This window comes from Schistocerca serialis, chromosome 1, assembly GCF_023864345.2.
Source record: "Schistocerca serialis cubense isolate TAMUIC-IGC-003099 chromosome 1, iqSchSeri2.2, whole genome shotgun sequence".
In the NCBI taxonomy this organism is placed as follows: domain Eukaryota; kingdom Metazoa; phylum Arthropoda; class Insecta; order Orthoptera; family Acrididae; genus Schistocerca; species Schistocerca serialis.
In genome coordinates, this window is record NC_064638.1 from 1,232,745,526 (window position 1) to 1,232,767,123 (window position 21,598).

General features: G+C 43.8%; 1 protein-coding gene across 2 annotated transcripts in view; it reads left to right on the forward strand.

Moving 5' to 3' along the window:
• LOC126419121 (serine/arginine repetitive matrix protein 2) overlaps window positions 1-21,598 on the forward strand; it is a 1,464,442-nt gene that overhangs the window by 567,107 nt on the left and 875,737 nt on the right. The window contains exon 3 of one of the 2 annotated variants that reach the window (XM_050086231.1): window positions 2,192-2,228. In XM_050086231.1, the coding sequence (XP_049942188.1) occupies window positions 2,192-2,228 (37 nt within the window). Of the gene's footprint in view, window positions 1-2,011; window positions 2,229-21,598 lie in introns of those variants that run through there. The other variant, XM_050086224.1, reaches the window with a different exon arrangement.

Below are 21,598 nucleotides of genomic sequence, written 5' to 3' on the forward strand. Positions count from 1 at the left end.
GACTTCCTGACATTTAAATCTATACTTGATCCTAACAAATTTTTCTTCTTCAAAAACGCTTTCCTTGCCATTGCCAGCCTACATTTTATATCCTCTCTACTTCGACCATCATCAGTTATTTTGCTCCCCAAATAGCAAAACTCCTTTAATACTTTAATTTCCTAATCTAATTCCCTCAGCATCACCCTACTTAATTCGACTACATTCCATTATCCTCGTTTTGTTTTTGTTGATGTTCATCTTATATCCTCCCTTCAAGACTGTCCATTCCGTTCAACTGCTCTTCCAAGTCCTTTGCTGTCTCTGACAGAATTACAATGTCCTCGGCGAACCTCAAAGTTTTTATTTCTTCTCCATGGATTTTAATACCTACTCCGAATTTTTCTTTTGTTTCCTTTACTGCTTGCTCAATGCACAGATTGAATAACATCGGGGATAGGCTACAACTATGTCTCATTCCCTCCCCAACCACTGCTCCTCTTTCATGTCCCTCGACTCTTATAACTGCCATCTGGTTTCTGTACAAATTGTAAATAGCCTATCGCTCTCTGTATTTTACCCCTGCTACCTTTAGAATTTGAAAGAGAGTATTCCAATCAACATTGTCAAAAGCTTTCTCTAAGTCTACAAATGCTAGAAACGTAGGTTTGCCTTTCCTTAATCTTTCTTCTAAGATCAGTCGTAGGGTCAGTATTGCCTCACGTGTTCGAACATTTTTACGGAATCCAAACGGATCTTCCCCGAGGTCGGCTTCTATCAGTTTTTCCATCCGTCTGTAAAGAATTCGCGTTAGTATTTTGCAGCTGTGACTTATTAAACTGATAGTTCGGTAATTTTCACATCTGTCAACACCTGCTTTCTTTTGTATTGGAATTATTATGTTCTTCTTGAAGTCTGAGGGTATTTCACCTGTCTCATACATCTTGCTCACCAGATGGTAGAGATTTGTCAGGACTGGCTCTCCCAAGGCCGTTAGTAGTTCTAACGGAATGTTGTCTACTCCCGGGGCCTTGTTTCGACTCAGGTCTTTCAGTGCTCTGTCAAACTCTTCACACAGTATCATATCTCCCATTTCATCTTCATCTACATACTCTTCCATTTCCATAATATTGTCCTCAAGTACATCACCCTTGCATAGACCTTCTATATACTCCTTCCACCTTTCTGCTTTCCCTTCTTTGCTTACAACTGGGTTTTCCTCTGAGCTCTTGATATTCATACAAGTGGTTCTCTTATCTCCAAAGGTCTCTTTAGTTTTCCTGTAGGCAGTATCTATCTTACCCCTAGTGATATGGGCCTCTACATCCTTACATTTGTCATCTAGCCATCCCTGCTTAGCAATTTTGCACTTCCTGTCTATCTCTTTTTTGAGACGTTTGTATTCCCTTTTGCCTGCTTCATTTACTGCATTTTTGTATTTTCTCCTTTCATCAATTAACTTCAATATTTCTTCTGTTACCCAAGGAGTTCTACTAGCCCTCGTCTTTTTACCTACTTGATCTTCTGCTGCCTTCACTACTTCATTCCTCAAAGCTACCCATTCTTCTTCTACTGTATTTCTTTCCCCCATTCTTCCTGCTATTTGTTCCCTTATATATATATATATATATATATATATATATATATATATATATATATATATATATATATATATATATAAATTAAGTGTCACGTAATATTTTGTGTAATGTAATATCTTGTATAGACACCTTTTATTAACCTGACACGTTCCACATCATTACGAAGTGTCATATTCATGATCTATGGAACAAGTACTAATCTAATCTAATCTAACCTCCAAGGACAGTGACGCCTCGCAGGCTGCGTAAGCGCGGCCCGCCAGAAATTGGCGCAGCGGCTCTGCTGCCGTGCGTGGCGTGGAGTAGCGGTAGGTATGGGAGGCAGCCCTTATAGCCAGCCGGGCGGCTGTGGTGGGGGGAGCTCGGCAGCCTGGCGTGTCCGCCGCGGCCTCCAGGCGCGCTCGCGTGCTAGCAGCGGCAGCAGCAGCGGCAGCAGTGTGTTGTGTGTTGTCGCCGGCGGCGCAGTGCGTGTTCCCTCGTGTGTTTCGTGCGCTGAGCGGTCGCGGATGGTCGTCATCCTGATCGTGTCCCCGCCCGCGCCCTGCGATGCCGCCAGCTCCGCCGCCACCACCACCAGCGTGTCGCTCATCTCTTCCTCTTCTGCTTCGCAGGTCGAGCCCGACGGCACGGTCGCCACCACCAAGGAGGGTGAGTATACACGTCGGCGGTAGCGTCGCCGGCGCCACACCACTTGCGCAACTGGGGCCGCTCCCGGAACATTACGTCGGGAGCACTTACGCTGCCGGAATTGGAACGTCACAATTACGTCCCTTTCGCCCGCTTTCACTCGCGACGTCAATTTCCTCGCTAATGTCAGCACAACACTCATATTTCTTCTCAGGTGCATAACAGGTGGTGCGAGACTGCGAAACCGGGGCACGGAACAAGCCGGTCACTTAACGCGTAGTTTACGAAGTACTTTCACTAGCAAGTAACTCCGAGTGGTGGGTAAATTGCGTGTTTATACCTGCCATAAACAATGGAGCGTAGCTTCAGGCCGATACTTCCGTGGCGGAGGCGTATCGTGCGTGCTAGATGTACAGTCGGTGGCTAATTTTTGAGGTCATACAGATAATAGAAGCTTTCTAAATGTGGTACTATAGAAGAATGCTGAAGATTAGATGGGTAGATCACATAACTAATGAGGAGTTATTGACTAGAATTAGGGAGAAGAGAAATTAGTGGCACAACTTGACTAGAAGAAGGGATCGATTGGTAGGAGATGTTCTGAGGCATCAGGGATCACCAATTTAGTATTGGAGGGCAGCGTGGAGGATAAAAGTCGTAGAGAGAGACCAAGAGGTGAATACACTAAACAGATTCAGAAGGATGTAGGTTGCAGGAGGTACTGGGAGATGAAGATGCTTGAGCAGGATAGAGTAGCATGGAAAGCTGCATCAAACCAGTCTTTTGACTGAAGGCCACAACAACAACAATTCATACACATAACAGAGGAAACCAAACTATTTTGAAATAAGGTCAGGTGATACAAGGTGTTGACGGGGCAATCCATCTTAGCCAAATGTATGTAAACTACGTACGTTTGTGCATGGCCATTGCCATTCTTGAAATGGAATACGCAGTCTCACTGGCTGTAGTGAAGATTGCGGTATTGTCATTCTGCATTAGTCAGTGGCGCCATCTTTCGACACTGTGCTTTATTATTATTATTATTATTATTAACTTTGTGATGGCAACATGTTCCGTTGGACAGCACGATGTCTGTGTTATATACATAGTTGACAGATACCGATTGTGAGTTGGCGAAGATAATGAAACTGTTACAACGGTTCATTAAAAAAAATAGTGGTCGTGCGAGCTTAGCCTCCACAGTCAATAAAATACTTCTGGGTATGTGGCAGCATTGTCAATGTGTAGAACTTCCGACGTTTCGGCCACTTTTGCAAATTGCCCTCCTTAGGATGTTTTTCGATAACTCAAAAAATAGTAATGGTAATAATAAAATAAAACACCCTGAGGCAGTTTTACTCATAGAGAGTACAATCACATACGCAGAAGAATGTTATTGGCCATTCAGTGTCTTGTTTATAGACTGTGCCATAGCATAACTGAATGTCTTAGTTTAGAGTTGAAGGTAACAGTAAGTTGTGAGTTAGCGAAGCTAACGAATGTACACATATCAAAAAAGTTTTTCATCACCTCGGTTCCGAGAGTTGCGGAACCTGTACAGAAAATTGGAATAGAGATCAACAGAAACATCATTTTCGCCCTTTTTATTGCTCATAAAAACCACACACTGCATGTTGTACGACCATACGGCGAGGCCTTCAGAGGTGGTGGTCTAGATTGCTGTACACACCGGCACATCTATGCCCAGTAGCACGTCCTCTTGCATTGATGTATGCCTTTATTCGTCGTGGGATACTATCCACAAGTCCATCAAGGCACTGTGGTCCAGATTGCCGCGCTCCTCAAAGGCGATTCGGCATAGATCCCTCAGAGTGGTTGATGGGTCACGTTGTCCATAAACAGCCCTTTCTAATCTATCCCAGGCATGCTCGATAGGGTTCATGTCTGGAGAACATGCTGGCCACTCTAGTCGAGCAATGTCGCTATCCTAAAGGAAGTCATTCACAAAATGTGCACCATGGGGGCGCGAATTGTCGTTCATGGAGACGAATGCCTCGCCAATATGCCGCCGATATGGTTGCACTATCGGTCGGAGGATGGCATTCACGTATCGTACAGCTTTTACGGCGCCTTCCATGGCCAACAGCGGTGTACGTCGCTCCCACATAATGCCATGCCAAACAGCAAAGAACCTCCACCTTGCTGCACTCGCTTGACTGTGTGTCTAAGGCGTTCAGCCTGATCGGGTTGACTCCAAACACGTCTCTGACGGTTGTCTGGTTGAAGGCATATGTGACACTCATCGGTAAAGAGAACGTGATGTCAATCATGAGCGGTCCATTCGGCATGTTGGTGGGCCCATCTGTACAGCGCTGCATGGTGGCGTGGTTGCAAAGACAGACCTCGCCATGGACGTCGGGAGTGAAGGTGCGCATCATGCAGCCTACTGCCCATACTTTGAGTCGTAAAACGACGTCCTGTGGCTGCAAGAAAAGCATTATTCAACATGGTGGCGTTGCTGTCAGAGTTCCTCCGAGCCATAATCCGTAGGTAGCGGTCATCCACTGCAGTAGTAGCCCTTGGGCGGCCTGGGCGAGGCATGTCATCGACAGTTCCTGTCTCTCTGTATCTCTTCCATGTCCGAACAACGTCGCTTTGATTCACTCCGAGACGCCTGACACGTCCCTTGTTGAGAAACCTTCCTGGCACAAAGTAACAATGCGGATGCGATCGAACCGCAGTATGGCCGTCTATGCATGGTTGAACTACAGACAACACGAGCCGTGTACCTCCTTCCTGGTGGAATGACTGGAACGGCTGTCGGACCCCTCTGTCTAATAGGCGCTGCTCATGCTTGGTTGTTTACATCTTTGGGTTATGTTGGTGCTATAGCGTTTTAATTGTTTGTCAATAAACAGCTTAATGTATGTTTCTTTTATTACTCAGTTTAAAATCTACGATCACCTGTTCACTTCATAAAAGTTTGAAATATCCCATATTTTCATTTGAAAGATTACTACGAGGCCGGCCACGGAGGCCGAGCTGTTCTAGGCGCTTCGGTCCGGAACCGCGCAACTGCTACGGTCGCAGGTTCGAATCCTGCCTCGGGTATGGATGTATGTGATGTCCTTAGGTTAGTTAGGTTTAAGAAGTTCTAAGTTCTAGGGGACTGATGACCTCAGATGTTAAGTCCCATAGTGCTCAGAGCCTTTTGGACCATTACTACGAGTTCGATCAACTGAATCGAAGTGTGGAAATAACCGTAGCGCCGATTCTGTTACGCTTCGAACGAAAACACCTGAACGGCTAAAGGGACTCAAGACAGAAAAGAAATAATAATAATTCTTTGTAACTGAACGACATGATGCAAGTACCTCAGATTGACGCCACTTCCGCAACTTATGTGTCCATAACGCAACCCATTATCCATGCCTGGGAAAGGGGACAAATTAGTTTCACGAGGAAACGGAAGCAAGTGTCGTTCCTGGTGAATGTTAATGATAAATGAGAGCCACCACAACAATATTGATACACATTTCTGTGTCACGACTGGTTCGATTTCGTTCGTTAGAACATCTCCACGTTGCCGAGTTGTGAGGTCTAGTTGTCGTATGTAGCGTTAGACCTCATACATCACGATAGTGACACAACTCGGCAGCCTGACGATGTAGACTACCAACACATAAAAGGGGCATGAAATAACAAATGTGTATCAGTACAGCTGCAGTGGTCCTCATTAATCATATATATTAATAACAATCACTTGTGGAACTCAACACGATCTAGCTTAATTCCTGGCGAATATGAGAGGTGAAGGTTAGGTTAAATGCAGACTGAAATATTCCGTTTCCGAACGGGATTCGATCCTCCGAAAGTACATTTTCCAAGGACATGGTTCACTACTAGCGTATCTAGGCCGATCAGCAGAATCGATTGAGTATATCCGTTTAGCATTAAAGAATCAGCAGCTACTGACATCATGCATTTCCCTCCAGGATTAGGTTACACCTCAGAGCTGTTGTTGCATGTATTAACAATATTGACGTGTATTCGGTATCATGGAACAGAATTTAGTTTGCGTAATGTTCTGGGATTACTGCGTAAATGTTGTGCTAAAATGTAGGCTTAATAACATTTCGGAATGCAAAAGCACTAGAATTGCGTTTCGAAGGAACAAGCGTTTGTCATCATTATCATGTAGATTCTCAGTTTTTGACAAAGCATGTGGCAGACTTTCGTTCTTTAGTAGGGCACTGTGAGAACTCAAGTCAGTCCGCAAGGAAGACTGCTTACGAAGTATTCGTCTGACTCATCTAGAGTACCGCCCAATTGTGTGGCGCCAATACCAAATAGAATTTACCGGGGTTATTCAACATACATAAAGGAGGGCAGCAAGAATGTTGTTCGAATCGTGGAAGAGCTCCACGAAAGTGTTGAACAAACTGAACTTGCAGACGCTACAAGATGTTCGTCACTTATCCCACGAAAGCCCATTTACGAAGTTCCGGTACTAAGATGGTAGCCTTCTTTGAACGCTTGAAAACTAGATGATTTTCTCGATATTTTTCAAGTAAAATATAAGTAATTCTAAAACTCATGATAAGTTTTATTCCTTAAAATTTTTTCTTTGATAAACGATTTTTGTGACCACATCGGACGTCCCCTGCAATTGCTGAACCAGTTGGAAGGACCCCTTGCAGCCGGAACATTGGCCATTAGTTGGAATTCTGATTGACCTACAACAAAATAATTTTCTGTCACCATACGTAGGGCAACCGAAAATTATTGAGTTCTAACAAACTGGTGACTTTTTGAAACAAATGTCTTTTCTTCGCTCACGATGTCGAGACAAAAGCTTGCATCGAAAATAGACTTTTGAAAATATCGCAAAACGGCTTACATTTAAATAAACCTCTAATTAGCGATCCATGGACCATACAGTCAACATTCCAGAAAAAAAGGAGGTCTTCCTCAACGTTTCTCCGTGGCCACGATTGACTTGCAGGCCTCTCTGGCAGCTTCTGTTATCCGCTGCTTCGCTCACTCGACAAGCTTTTGTACAGAAATGCTTACAGTCTGGTCTGATCTCAAGTTCGAACACGTTCATAATTTCCATAACGCCTGTTAGGCCGTGGTTGAAATAAGTTACATGTCAGCTATTTTTTTCTTCTTCACTGTGACTGGTTTTTGGAGACACTCTTTGATAAATCACCTCGTAGCTCGGTAATGGAGTTTCTGGCAAACTTGGGATGAACACTACAGTAATGTAGACATCCAGGAGAACATTTTAAGCAAAAAATTCCTTTTTTTTTATTTTCAAAGTGGACTACCCCCTTAAGTAAGATACAAACCACCACGTACTTGTCCAGTAGGGACTGCGAAGATAAGATTAACTACAGAGCGCTCATGCACGAAGGAAACGGGAGGAAACCCTATAGTGATACAAGGGGTGAGAGGAGGGAAGAGTAGTACCCAAATGCTACGCACATCACAGTGGTTTGAAGAGAATGGATGTAGGAGTATGTAATACTTTCACAGAGTAAGTTACTATCTTCTAAACGATTCTTCTTGTATAGAGTAGAAATTACCCATGTGGTGCCTATGTTAGCTCACTTTCAAATTACGCTTTGCTATCTGTCATGCGCCTGGGAGACGAAGAACGAAGTACTCAGATTAAATAGGGTGTACGACGATAGAGGTACTCAAAAGTACCCACGCCACACACCGTCAGGTGGCTTGCGGAGTATGGGTGTAGATGTAGATATCATGAGAAAGCGAATAGTGATGTTGGTTCCTACTTTCTAAACGGAGGTCAGATGTAATAAAAAGTAATGGAGGTCATTTTTCTTCGTGTATTGTAGTTATGGACGTCACCTGTTCTTATAGCATAAGTGCAGCGGCCTAGCTTGCGAGGGAGGCAGGTGAGGTCGACTGGGATCGAATCGGTTCAGCAGATCAACGACCCTCGCTAGTACATCGGCCGGTCTTAGAGTGAGTTTTAGGTGGTTTTTCACGCTAGTTTAGGCAAATATTAGCCAGTCCCCAAATTCCGCTTCAGAGAATACTATTCACAAACAGTTACAGCACGATAGCACAGAACGAAGTTTATGAGATTCAGACAGATGACGCACAGGAAGCCCTTGGCTTACCTTAACGACTGTGGCCTCAAAAAGAGCATTTCTCCACAAAGTTAAGTAATAAAACAAAATTTGATAAATCCTGATAATACGGACCCCGTACTGTGGTTAAGCGCTAAGGAAATAAAAAAGGAAGATTTTAGTTATGGACGTCAATACTCCTCGTGAATCTTAACGGACTTCTAAAACAAAAGGGAAAATTTTTCTGTGTTGTGGACCGAATAGCATCGAAAAATTACAAGTGCGGATAATTACATTGCCTGACGAAGACCTTTCACAATGACGGCTGCACCGTTGGTATATAAGTTTACAATATGATGTGATGTACGAAGAAAACTCAAGGCACGTTCATACGATTTGTCGACGTGAAATAAAGAGTTCGACAATGTAAAATGGTGTAGCATGTTCTAAATTCGGAGAAAAATAGGAGTAAACTGTAGGGAGAGACTGGTAATATACAATAGGCACAAGACCCATAGGGGAAACAGTAAGCCTGGGAGACGAAGAACGAAGTACTCGGATTAAAAAGGGTGTAAGACAGTCTTTCGCCCCTGATGTTCAGTCTATAGATAGATAAGCAATTACGGAAATAAATGAAAGGATCAAGGGCGGAATTAAAATTCAAGGTGAAAGGATATCAGTGATAAGATTCGCTGATGACATTGCTACCGTCAGTGAAAGTGAAGAGGAATTGCATGATCTGCGGAATCGAATGAACAGTGTAACGAGTACAGAACATAGATTGAGAGTAAATCGAAGAAAGACGAAAGTAATGAAAAGTAGCAGAAACGAGAACAGCGACTATCTTAACATCAGGATTGATGGTCACGAAGTAGATGAAGTTAAGAAGTTCTGCTACTTAGGCATCGCCAGACGCTGTGACCGAGCGGTTCTAGGCGCTTCAGTCCGGAACCGCGCGACTGCTACGGTCGCAGGTTCGAATCCGGCCTCGGACATGGATGTGTGTGATATCCTTAGGTTAGTTAGGTTTAAGTAGTTCTAAGTTCTAGGGGACTGATGACCTCAGATGTTAAGTGCTACAGTGCTTAGAGCCATTTGAACCATTTTTTTTTTTCCTTAGGCATCAAAATAGCCCTTGATGGCCGGAGAGAACATCAAAAGAAGACTAGCACTGGTGGAAAGCGCATTCCTCGGCAAGAGAAGTCTACTGGTATCAAACATTGGCCGTGTCCGCCTCGATAGCTGAGTGGTCAGCGTGACGGATTGCCGTCCTACGGGCCCTGGTTCGATTCCCGGCTGGGTCGGGGGTTTTCTCCGCTCAGGGGCTGGGTGTTGTGCTGTCTTCATCATCATTTCATCCCCATCCGACGCGAGGGTCGCCTACTGTGGCGTCTACTGTAGTAAGACCTACACCAAGGCGGCCGGACCTGCCCCGCAAGTGCCTCCCGGCCAATGACGCCAAACGCACGTTTTCCATTGGCCGTAATTTCAGGAAAATGTGTCTCAGAACGTACGTTTGGACCACAGCATTGTGCAGTAGTTAAACACGTACTGTGGGAAAACCGTAGCAGGAGACAATCGAAGCATTTGGGATTTGGAGCTACAGAAGAATGATGAAAATTAGGTGAATTGATAATGTAAGGAATGAGAAGTTATCCGGAGAATCGGCGAGGAAAGGAATATATGGAAAACATTGACAAGAAGAAGGGACAGGATGTTAGGTCATCTGTTGAGACATCAGGGTCTAACTTCCATGGCACTAGAGGGAGCTGTAGAGGGTAAAAACTGTAGAGGAAAACAGAGATTGGAATGGATCCAAGAAATAATTGAGGACTTAGGTTGCAAGTGCTAATCCGAGACGAAGGCGTTAACTCAGGAGAGGAATTCGTGGCTGGCTGCATCAAAACAGTCAGCAGACTGATGAAAAAAAAATAGGTCTCTGAAGAATTTTTTTGAAGACTTACAGTCAACAACGTTATCGTGGGTGATGCCATATTTTCTTCTTGTGCCAAGCCTTTGTCTATTTAAAACTTTTTGCTTTATTTCTGTACAAGACACATAATTGCACAAAGCGCTGAAGTTTCTAAGTCACTCTAAAATGTGATTTCTTCAACATAGATTCCCATCAAGAGGTAAACACAAAAATGTTGGTGGTTGTACGTATCTCAGTAAATCGTCCACACTTCTTTTAATTTCATTAACTTACTGTGGCTTCTGATGTGAACAACTCAATACGCTGTGTTTTTAATTTATATTTAAGACAGAAGTCATTTACAGAAAAACGGTTCGTAACTTTTAAATTAATTATTTACCATTTCATATTTCGCTATGTTTTTATTGGGACTGATTATAAGATTCGAGCCATCTTTAAAAGAACTATTTATACTTAGTGTGTCTTAAATGAGTGTTTACTTACGTATATGAGAAATAACACTGGACCTAGAACTGAACATTGTGGAACTTCATCAAAGATTTCCCCCCAAATCACCAAAGTATCCCCTGTATGCTGCAACTAAGTTAGGACTAATAGCTCGACAGTGTTGTGCACTTAGGGTGAATGGGATTAAGAAAGATGATGGGCGTCCAGGGACGCGGGCAGTTTGTGGCTGTTAGCAGCGGAGTGATAACGAGCAGCGGCCTGCATCCTCGGCAGCCGAGCGGGGCTGTCCTTGGCCTGGGACGAGACGAGACGGGATACCCGCTGTGGCGTGGTGGCTGCTGCTGCTGCGGCGGCGCGGATTTCGGTTTCACAGGTTCGCGGTCGCATTACGTAAGCGAGGTGTGCGACACGGAGCGCGCCTGCTGCTGCAGCAGCTCTGTGAGGATCCCCGTACGTGCAGAGGCCGCTGCCGGCACCGGGTGGCGCAAACCCTTCCCTCACTCTACTGTATAGAGTGTGTACGGGTCAGGATACCCCTCCCAGACGTGAAGGGTGAGAGGATATATTAAAACGAGAAAATACGTACACATACATTGAAGCGTCAAAGAAACAGTTATAGGCATCCGTATTGAAAATCAGAAATACACTACTGGCCATTAAAATTGCTACACCAAGAAGAAATGTAGATGATAAACGGGTATTCGTTGGACAAATATATTATACTAGAACTGACATGTGAATACATTTTCACGCAATTTGGGTGCACGGATCCTGAGAAATCAGTACCCAGAACAACCACCTCTGACCGTAATAACGGCCTTGATACGCCTGGGCATTGAGTCAAACAGAGCTTGGATGGCGTGCACAGGTACAGCTGCCCATGCAGCTTCAATACGATACCACAGTTCATCAACAGTAGTGACTGGCGTGTTGTGACGAGCCAGTTGCTCGGCCACCATTGACCAGACATTTTCAGTCGGTGAGATATCTGGAAAATGTGTTGGCTAGGGCAGCAGTCAAACATTTTCTGTATCCAGAGAGGCCCGTACAGCACCTGCACCGAGCGAGGTGGCGCAGTGCTTAGCACACTGGACTCGCATTCGGGAGGACGACGGTTCAATCCCGTTTCCGGCCATCCTGATTTAGGTTTTCCATGATTTCCCTCAATCGCTTCAGGCAAATGCTGGGATGGTTCCTTTGAAAGGGCACGGCCGATTTCTTTCCCCATCCTTCCCTCACTCGAGCTTGCGCTCCGTCTCTAATGACCTCGTTGTCGACGGGACGTTAAACACTAATCTCCTCCTCCCCCAGCACCTGCAACATGCGGTCGTGCATTATCCTGCTGAAATGTAGGGTTTCGCAGGGATAGAATGAAGGGTAGAGCCACGGGTCGTAACTCATCTGAAATGTAACGTCCACTGTTCAAAGTGCCGTCAATGAAAACAAGAGGTGACCGAGACGTGTAACCAATGGCACCCCATACCATCACGCCGGGTGTTACGCCAGTATGGCGATGACGAATACACGCTTCCAATGTGCCTTCACCGCGATGTCGACAAACACGGATGCGACCATCATGATGCTGTAAACAGAACCTGGATTCATCCGAAAAAAAAAATGACGTTTTGCCTTTCGTGCACCCAGGTTCGTCGTTGAGCACACCATCGCAGGCGCTCCTGTCTGTGATGCAGCGTCAAGGATAACCGCAGCCATGGTCTCCGAGCTGTTAGTCCATGCTGCTGCAAACGTCGTCGAACTGTTCGTGCAAATGGTTGTTGTCTTGCAAACGTCCCCATCTGTTGATTTAGGCATCGAGGCTTGGGTGCACGATCCGTTACAGCCATGCGGATAAGATGCCTGTCATCTCGACTGCTAGTAAACCGAGCCGTTGGGATGCAGCACGGCGTTCCGTATTACCCTCCTGAACCCATCGATTCCATATTCTGCTAACAGTCATTGGATCTCGACCAACGCGAGCAGCAATGTCGCGATACGGTAAACCGCAATCGCGATAGGCTACAATCCAGCCTTTATCAAAGCCGGAAACGAGATAGTACGCATTTCTCCTCCTTACAAGAGGCATCACAACAACGTTTCACCAGGCAACGCCGGTCAACTGCTGTTTGTGTATGATAAATCGGTTGGAAACTTTCCTCATGTCAGCACGTTGTAGGTGTCGCCACCGGCGCCTGCCTTGTGTGAATGCTCTGAAAAGTTAATAATTTGCATATCACTGTCGGTTAAATTTCGCGTCCGTAGCACGTCATCTTCGTGTTGTAGCAATTTTAACGGCCAGTAGTCTATGTAAACAGGCAGCATATGGCGCTGCAGTCGTCAGCGCATCTATAATATAGCAAGTGTCTGTCGCAGTGATTACATAGGTTACGGCTGCTACAATGGCAGGTTATCAGTATTTAAGTGAGCCTGGACATAGCATTATAGTCAGCGCACGAGCGATGGGACACAGCATCTCCGAGGTAGCGATGAACTGGGGATTTTCCCAAACGAACATTTCACGAATGCACCGTGAATATCAGGTATCTGGTAAAACATCAAATCACCGACATCGCTGCGGCCGGAAAAAGATACTGTAAGAACGGTACCAACGAGGACTGAAGACAATCGTTCAACGTGATAGAAGTGCAACCCTACCGCAAGTTGTTGCAGATATCAATGCTGGGCCATCAACAAGTGTCAGCGTACGAACCATTCATCGAAACACCATCGACATGGGCTTTCGGAGCCAAAGGCTCACTCGTGTACGTGTACCCTTGACGACTGCACGACACAAAGCTTTACGCCTCGCCTGGGCCCGTCAACACCGACATTGGACTGTTGATGACTGGAAGCATGTTGTCTGGTCGAACGAGTTTCGCCGGCCGCGGTGGTCTCGCGGTTCTAGGCGCGCAGTCCGGAACCGTGCGACTGCTACGGTCGCAGGTTCGATCTTGCCTCGGGCATGGATGTGTGTGATGTCCTTAGGTTAGTTAGGTTTAAGTAGTTCTAAGTTCTAGGGGACTGATGACCACAGCAGTTGAGTCCCATAGTGCTCAGAGCCATTTTTGAACGAGTCTCGTTTCAAATCGTATTGTGCGGATGGACGTGTACGTATATGGAGACAACCTCATGAATCTGTGGAATCTGCGTGTCAGCAACGGACTGCTCAAGCTGCTGAAAACTCTTTATTGGTGTGGGCCGTGTCCAGGTGGAGTAATATGGGACCCCTGATACTTCTGGATACGACTCTGACAGGTGTGACGTACGTAAGCACCCTGTCTGATCGCCTGCATCCATTCATGTCCACTGTGCATTTCGAAGGACTTGGGCAATTGTAGCAGGACAATGCGACATCCCATACGTCCAGAATTGCTATAGAGTGGCTCCAGGAAATTTCCGCTGGCCGCCAATTTCCCCAGAGGTGCACGTTGTTGAGCTTATCTGGGATGCCTTGCAACGTGCTGTTCAGAAGAGACCTCCACCCCCTCGTACTCTTACGGATTTATGGATAACCCTGCAGGATTCATGGTGTCGGTTCCCTCCAGCACTAGTTTAGACATTAGTCGAGCCCATACCATATCGAGTTGCGCCAGTTCTGCCTTCTCACGGGGGCCCTACAGGATATTAGGCAGGCGTACCAGTTGCTCCGGCCCTTCAGTGTAGATCCTTCAGCTTGATACAGCTGAGATGAGGATGCAAGTAGGACGTGTGCCGGCCGCGGTGGCCGAGCGGTTCTAGGCGCTTCAGTCCGAAACCGCGCGACTGCTACGGTCGAGAGTTCGAATCCTGCCTCGGGCATGGATGTGTGTGATGTTCTTAGGTTAGTTAGGTTTAAGTAGTTCTAGGGGACTGATGACCTCAGATGTTAAGTCCCATAGTGCTCAGAGCCATTTGAACCATTTTTCAAGGACGTGTGGATTCATCAGTATGGACAGGATTCTTAATGACAAAATCCGAGGAAGATTAACCGATTAACGACGTAGTTCCCTGCGTGAAATAAATTTGAACTTAATCGAAACAGCTGTACAGACTACAATATTCATCCTTCCTGCTTAATGCGTGACGTAGCATGTGGTGACGTCCGCACTATACTTGTTTCTGTATGAAACTTAGCCCAACTTTACTTCCCGCTCTATAAAAGTCTAAATATTACTAAAACTATGTACCCACAACTTGTTATTCACCTTAAACTCACCTGCTAACATTTGACCAAACAGAATCTGATATGAACTGAACTGTAGCTGATTTGGAAGCAACTTGTCTTTACATTAAATGCGCAACTGAACCAAGATAGTTATCTGGTCGTAATCAAAATTTACACTTACCTCACGTCTTGACAACATTGTTGCAGACATGTCGAAAGCACAACATCAAGCAGGGAGTGGCTAAGCTAGACTTCTGCTCCTAATAAATTTGCCAAACTAGACACAAACTGTTTCATACCATTAGGTGCAGTATGTTAATGCGTGGCCGGCCGCAGTGGTCTCGCGGTTCTAGGCGCGCAGTCCGGATCCGCGCGACTGCTACGGTCGCAGGTTCGAATCCTGCCTCGGGCATGGATGTGTGTGATGTCCTTAGGTTCGTTAGGTTTAAGTAGTTCTAAGTTCTAGGGGACTGATGACCACAGCTGTTAAGTCCCATAGTGCTCAGAGCCATTTGAACCATTTTTGAACCATGTTAATGCGTAATGATAAACAGTAATGTGGCGAGAATAACCATTCCTATGAAATGACAATTTTTGAATGAAGTATGTATTCAAAAAGACAGAGTAAAACTTCGCGTGATCTTCACACACAAGATAGGTCTGAAGAATACTATGCTTAACAAAGTGAACAATGATTTACAGAGGGTACAATGTTAACAGAGGATTTCTATAAAAATCAAACAGCTTAATCAGTTAGTTTGTTAATGCATGACTCAGGGAAGTGGGGTCGCCTTTCTTTCAGATCTGAGCGAGTTAAATAGCTGACAATGGTCATTCCGCGCAGCTAGCTGCGCAGTGCTGCAGTCTTACCTCAAACTTCTCTTTAAAAAAAAAAAAAAACTAAATAATAATGACATCGTTCAAAATTTTCTTGTCTTCGCTTTCTAATTCATAAATCTTTTTCCTCCTTGCTGTCCTTTACAATGAATCCTTCTTCGTCTAACAGGCACAATCACAAGTCAACGAAGCACTACAGAATACATCTATCACCTACCACACTTCAACCAAGAATGTATCAGACTGCGCAGAGGAGAAGACTGTGCAACATCAAGACCAAAGATTAACAGTAACTTGCTTCCTCTCTAACGTGCACAGCGATAACACACAAAAATTAAAATGACATGACAACCTTACATATTTGTGAGTGCCTTCCCACCGATGTCTGGCGGCATTCTCACGAATCAGTGATGTGGACAAATCACGCCAAGGCAGTTTTGTCATCTATCCACTGCTACGAAAGCCATGGCACGTCACGTACCATTGTTGCACTCATTGTCTTCATATTACTGCAGTTTACTGAATGATTTTGATGTATTCATTCACGAGGATCACGTTGATGTACCGTAAACAATAAATAATAGTTGATGAGTGGAGTAACGTTTTTGTACTCGGCTATAATAGGTATATGCAATAAGGCTCAGAGTGAATCACTTGGTTCTCAAGGTAAAAATTAAAGTGACAATATCTGTTTTCCACTTTTGTAGCAGGCCATAGAAGATATATTTTCTATGTTGGAAGAGACTGATATAGTTAATTTGTACTCTGATGATGATGATGGCGATGAAACAGTTTTTGTTATGAAAGGATATTTGTATTTTTCATGAGTAAGTTACTGTTTTTACTCGTATATTGCGTTGGATTCGGGCTGTGCAACAATTCTTTGATTTTATTCATTCTGTACCAGTTACTTATGCTTAAATATATACGAAAATGATGCACGTATTTACATATTACTTCTTTAGCGCAAACCTCACGTCAAAACTGAAATTGAGAGGCGAATTTTTGCATTAAAATTTTAAATTCCATTAAATCATAATATTAAAACCAAATTCAGCCCTCCGATATTTTATATTCTCAATTGTCTGGTGTGACGTGTCCGTAAAAATTTTTGACGTTTAACATGTGGAGAGGGAATTGCTGATGAAAGAGTAACAAGAGCTTGTACAAAATAGTTTGGGCAAAAAGGGGACGAGATTGGAAGACATTGAGTATTACAGGGAAAAGTTATTTACATGTCCAAGAAATTCCGGGAGAGACAATTCTGTATTTCTCAAGATAGTTAAGCAACGGAAAGATGGTTAAGGGGTACGTATTTCCCACACGGTCGTGGAGACTGCAGTGCGCGGTAGGAACAGTAACACTTACACGACTCATATGGAGGGTACCTCCATAACGCTATTTTACTGAATAGGGGAGTAAACATTATTGCTAAAGGACAGCAAATATGTGCACCCTCCGTAGCGCTGGAGATTGTAATGCACGGTAAAATATTAACACTCATGCCAAGAACTGACATGCCTGAGCTAACCTTTTCCCGACAATTGATTCCTTCGGAAACATCTTCTGTTAGTCCGATCCTAATTTCGTGTACAGGAGACTTGCCTGCTCTTTAGTCTCATTCCAATTTGTTCTACCTCCTCTCTCCCATATTTCTGAAACTACATGAAGTAACTCCTAGATCCCACAAAGCCATAATTGACGTGCAACTGAGTGGCATAAAAACACAGTGTCAGCAATATAGTGATGGCGGATGATGAACAATGCTTGAAATTTTTGCCTGATATACATGTTCACGCTCTATGAAAAGGTCAAAGAAGTAACTAATACAAATTTTACGTGCAGAAGCATAATTCCCGCTGTTGGAGGCTCAGTTTTATTAACGAAGAATCGAAATGTCCGTTGCATAAGAAGAAGCCAGACTTCAGTTATGCGTCACGTAAACAACGGTTACGCTTTAGAGAGAAGTACTGTAGAGTCGAAGACAATCAAGTTCGTAGAATCGTATCTGCTGCCTTGACCTAAATAGCTGCTCCTGCAGTCAGTGTTGCGTGGTAATGGCGTCATTGCCTTCTGCGTTCGACCTCGAGTCGTTGGTAGATAAGACGGAGGAAAACACAGACCGCGCATCTGCCATCTCCTTAGTCTAATCTTTCCCGGAACGCTTGTAGTAGAAGTCGCCACACCTTGACGGTTCAGATAACCTTGACCACATAGGCTGTTCCAGGCAACAGGCATTTGCGGGGTACGCCAGGAATTTTCTGACGGAATCTGAAACTAAAGCCTTGTGGGATAAGAAAGAAGTATTATCTATATTAAACTAACATGTCCACTAAATTTTTATCGCTGATCTTACAGAAGGTAGTACTACTTCACGTAATTCTAATCGAAATAAATAGAAAATCCACCACTGTTGTGGAAATGGCTCGGATATTGGAAGTATGATAAAAGAAAAATTTTGTGAGGTAGAGTTCTCGTCAACGCGAAGGTTGGTTATAAAATCACAAACAACTGAATGGAACCGAGCAGGAGTTGAATACCAAACATTTGGATTTGAATTGTGACACTCATCCTCTTGGCCGCCACAAAGTGCGATATCTAAAGCAAATGAACGTGAAAAAGTGATTACTACAAATAGAGTTAGTGTAACTCTGACCACAAGCACATATCAGCATCCACTCCAGTATTAAAAAAAAAAGGAAAGGTCATGTCTGAGACCTAGTTCTTTGCAACTGATAGCTTTATTCGATGCTGAGCGTGTTTCCTATCCATGCCTAACTTCAATAATTTTACACCACATTCTTCATGTCGCGCTTTTCGTTGCTTCGCTATTTCGAATCGTAGATACCCTGAATACATTAATATCACTTATAATTTCCAGTAGTTAAAAATTCTTTGTTCCGCAACATGAAATAATAGATAAAAGATTCTCTAGAGACACTTTCCGACGACAGTACAACATAGAGTGAAGGTTATTACACTCATGTGTTAAGTTACAATACAAATTTTCACTTTAATGGTAAATAATATTTAAACGTCGTTGCATCCTGGTCATTTCTACATCACAGAACAGAAAATAATGTTCAATTCATTAACGAAAGGAAGTATTTGACACTTTTGTACTAAACATGATACAAGTCCCCCAATGAACTATGGGCTTTACCATCGCTAGGGTGGCTTGCGTGTCACAGCGATACAGATAGTACCATAGTGCAACCACAACGGAGGGGTATCTGTTGAAAGGCAAGACAAACGTATCTTTTCTCAGGAGTGGCAGCAGCCTTTTCAGTAGTTGCAGGGATGACTGATCGACTAATTTGGTCTTGTAGCATCAACTAAAACGGTCTTGCTATGCCGGTACTGTGAAATGCTGAAAGCAAGGTGGAACTATAGCCGTAATTTTCCCCGAGGACATGCAGCTGTACTGTATGGTTCAATGATAACGGTGTCCTCTTGGGTAATATATATTCCGGAGGTAAAATATTTCCCCATTCAGATCTCCGGGCGCGGGCTACTCACGAGGACGTCGTCATCAGGACAAACAAAACTGGCATTCCACGGATCGGAGGGTGGCATGTTAGAACCCCTAACGGGGCAGGTAGATTACAAAATTTAAAAAGGGAAGTGAATAGGATGAAGTTAGATACAGTGGGAATTAGTGAAGTTCAGTGACAGGAGGAAAAGCTTTTCTGGTCTGGTGAACACAGGGCTATAAATACGAAGTCAAACAAGTGTAACGCAGGAGTGGGTTTAATAATGAATAAGAAAATAGTAATGCGGGTAAACTCCTACGAACAGCGTAGCGAACGCATTATGGTAGCAAATATAGACACGAAGCCCACGTGTACCACAGTAGTACAAGCTTACATGTCAACTATCTCCGCAGATGATGAAGAGATTGAAGAAATTTATTATCAGATAAAATAAATTATTCAAATAGTTAAAGGAGACGAAAATTTAGTTGTGATGGAGGACTGGAATTCGATATCAAGAAAAGAAAGAGAAGGAAAAATAGTAGGTGAATTTTGAATGGGGAAAAGGAATGAAAGAGGAAGCCGTCTGGTAGAATTTTGCTCAGAGCATAATTTAATCATCGCTAACACTTGGTAAGAATCATAAAAGAAGACTGCTTGCGTGGAAGAGCCCTGGAGACCTTGGAAGGTTTCAGATTGTTTATATAGTGGTTACACAGAAATTTAGGAATCATATTTTAAATTGTAAGACATTTCCAGGGGCAGATAAGGACTCTGATCACAATTTATTGGATATGAGCTGTAGAATAAAACTGAAGAAATTGGAAAAAGATAGGAAATTAAGGAGATGGGATCTGGATAAGTTGAAAGAACTATAGGTTGTTAAGAGTTTCAGAGGGAGCATAAGGAGCGGTTGACTAGAACAGGAGAAAGGAATTCAGTGAAGATGAGTGGGTAGCTTTAAGACATGAAACAGTGAAGGCAGCAGAGGATGAAATAGATGAAAACACAGTGCGTAGCAGAAATCCTTGGATAGTACGAGGGATATTGAATTTAATTGATGAAAGGAGAAAATTTAAAAATGCAGCAAACGAAGCAGCCAAAAGAGAAGCGAAAAGTTTAAAAAATGAGATTGACAGTAAGCGCAGAACAGCTAAAGGAGAATTGGCTAGATGATAAATGTAAGGAGTTAGAAGTGTATTTCACTAGGGTTAAGGTCGATATCGCCTACAGGAGAATTAAAGAGGCTATTGGGGAAAGGAGAACCACCTGTATGAATATCAAGAGCTCAGATGGTGAACCAGTCCTAAACAAAGAAGGGAAAGCTGAAAGGTGGAAGGAGTATATAGAGGGTCTACGCAAGTGAGGTGAACTTAAAATAAATATTATGGAAGAGCAAGCGAGGGTAGATGAAAATGAGATGGGAGATATGATATTGCGAGAAGAATCTGACAAACCCCTGAAAGATCCAAGTCGAAAAAAGGCTCCGGGAGTTGACGATATTTCATCAGAACTACTGATAGCCTTGGGAGAGCCAGCCAAGACAAAACTCTTCCATCTGGTGTGCAAGATATATGCGATAGGCGAAATACCCCCAGACTTCAAGAAGAATGTAGTAATTCCAGTTCCAAAGAAACAGTTTCATGCTTGCAAAATATTAACACGAATTCTCTACAGGAGAATGTAAAAGCTGGAGGAAGCCAACCTCGGTGAAGACCAGTTTGGATTCCGGATAAATATAAGAACACGAGAGGCAATACTGCCTTATCACTTATCTCAGAAGATATGTTGAGGAAAGACCAACCTACGTTTATAGCATTTGTAGACTTAGAGAAAGCTTTTGTAAAGGAACCAACCAGCGGTTATAAGAAAGCAGTCGTTGACAGGTGTGAACATTACACAACTATTAGTTTAAGAAGTCATGGGCACAAAATACAGGCACGATTTGTTTACAGAAGAATGGAGAAATTAGTGGAAGAAGACCTCGGGTAAGATCCGTTTGGATTCCGGGCAAATTTAGGAATACGTGAGGCAATGCTGACCCTACGACATATCTTAGAAAATACTTTAAGGAAAGTAAATTTACATTTATAGCATTTGTAGACTTAAAGAAAGGCTTTAACAATAATGACTGGAAAACTCTGTATGAAATTACGAAGGTAGAAGGGATAAAATACAGAGACCGAAAGGCTACTTACAACGTTTACAGAAACCAGGCACCAGTTATAAAGAGTTGAGGGGCAAGAAAGGGAGGCAGTGGTTGAGCTGGGAGTGAGACAGTGTTGTAGTCTACTTAGGAGCAGAGACGGCACAGTCTAGCACCTCGCAGCACTTCCTAGCTAGTAGTGGCTGTTCTCGAGAGCTAAGTGTTCGAGGTCCCACAGGGTATTGTTCTGGGACCATTCTAACATCTTTATATTCTGACTCAGTGGTTGGGAAGGGAGTGAGACAGGGTTGTAGCCTATCCCTGATGTTATCCAGTCTGTATATTGAGCAAG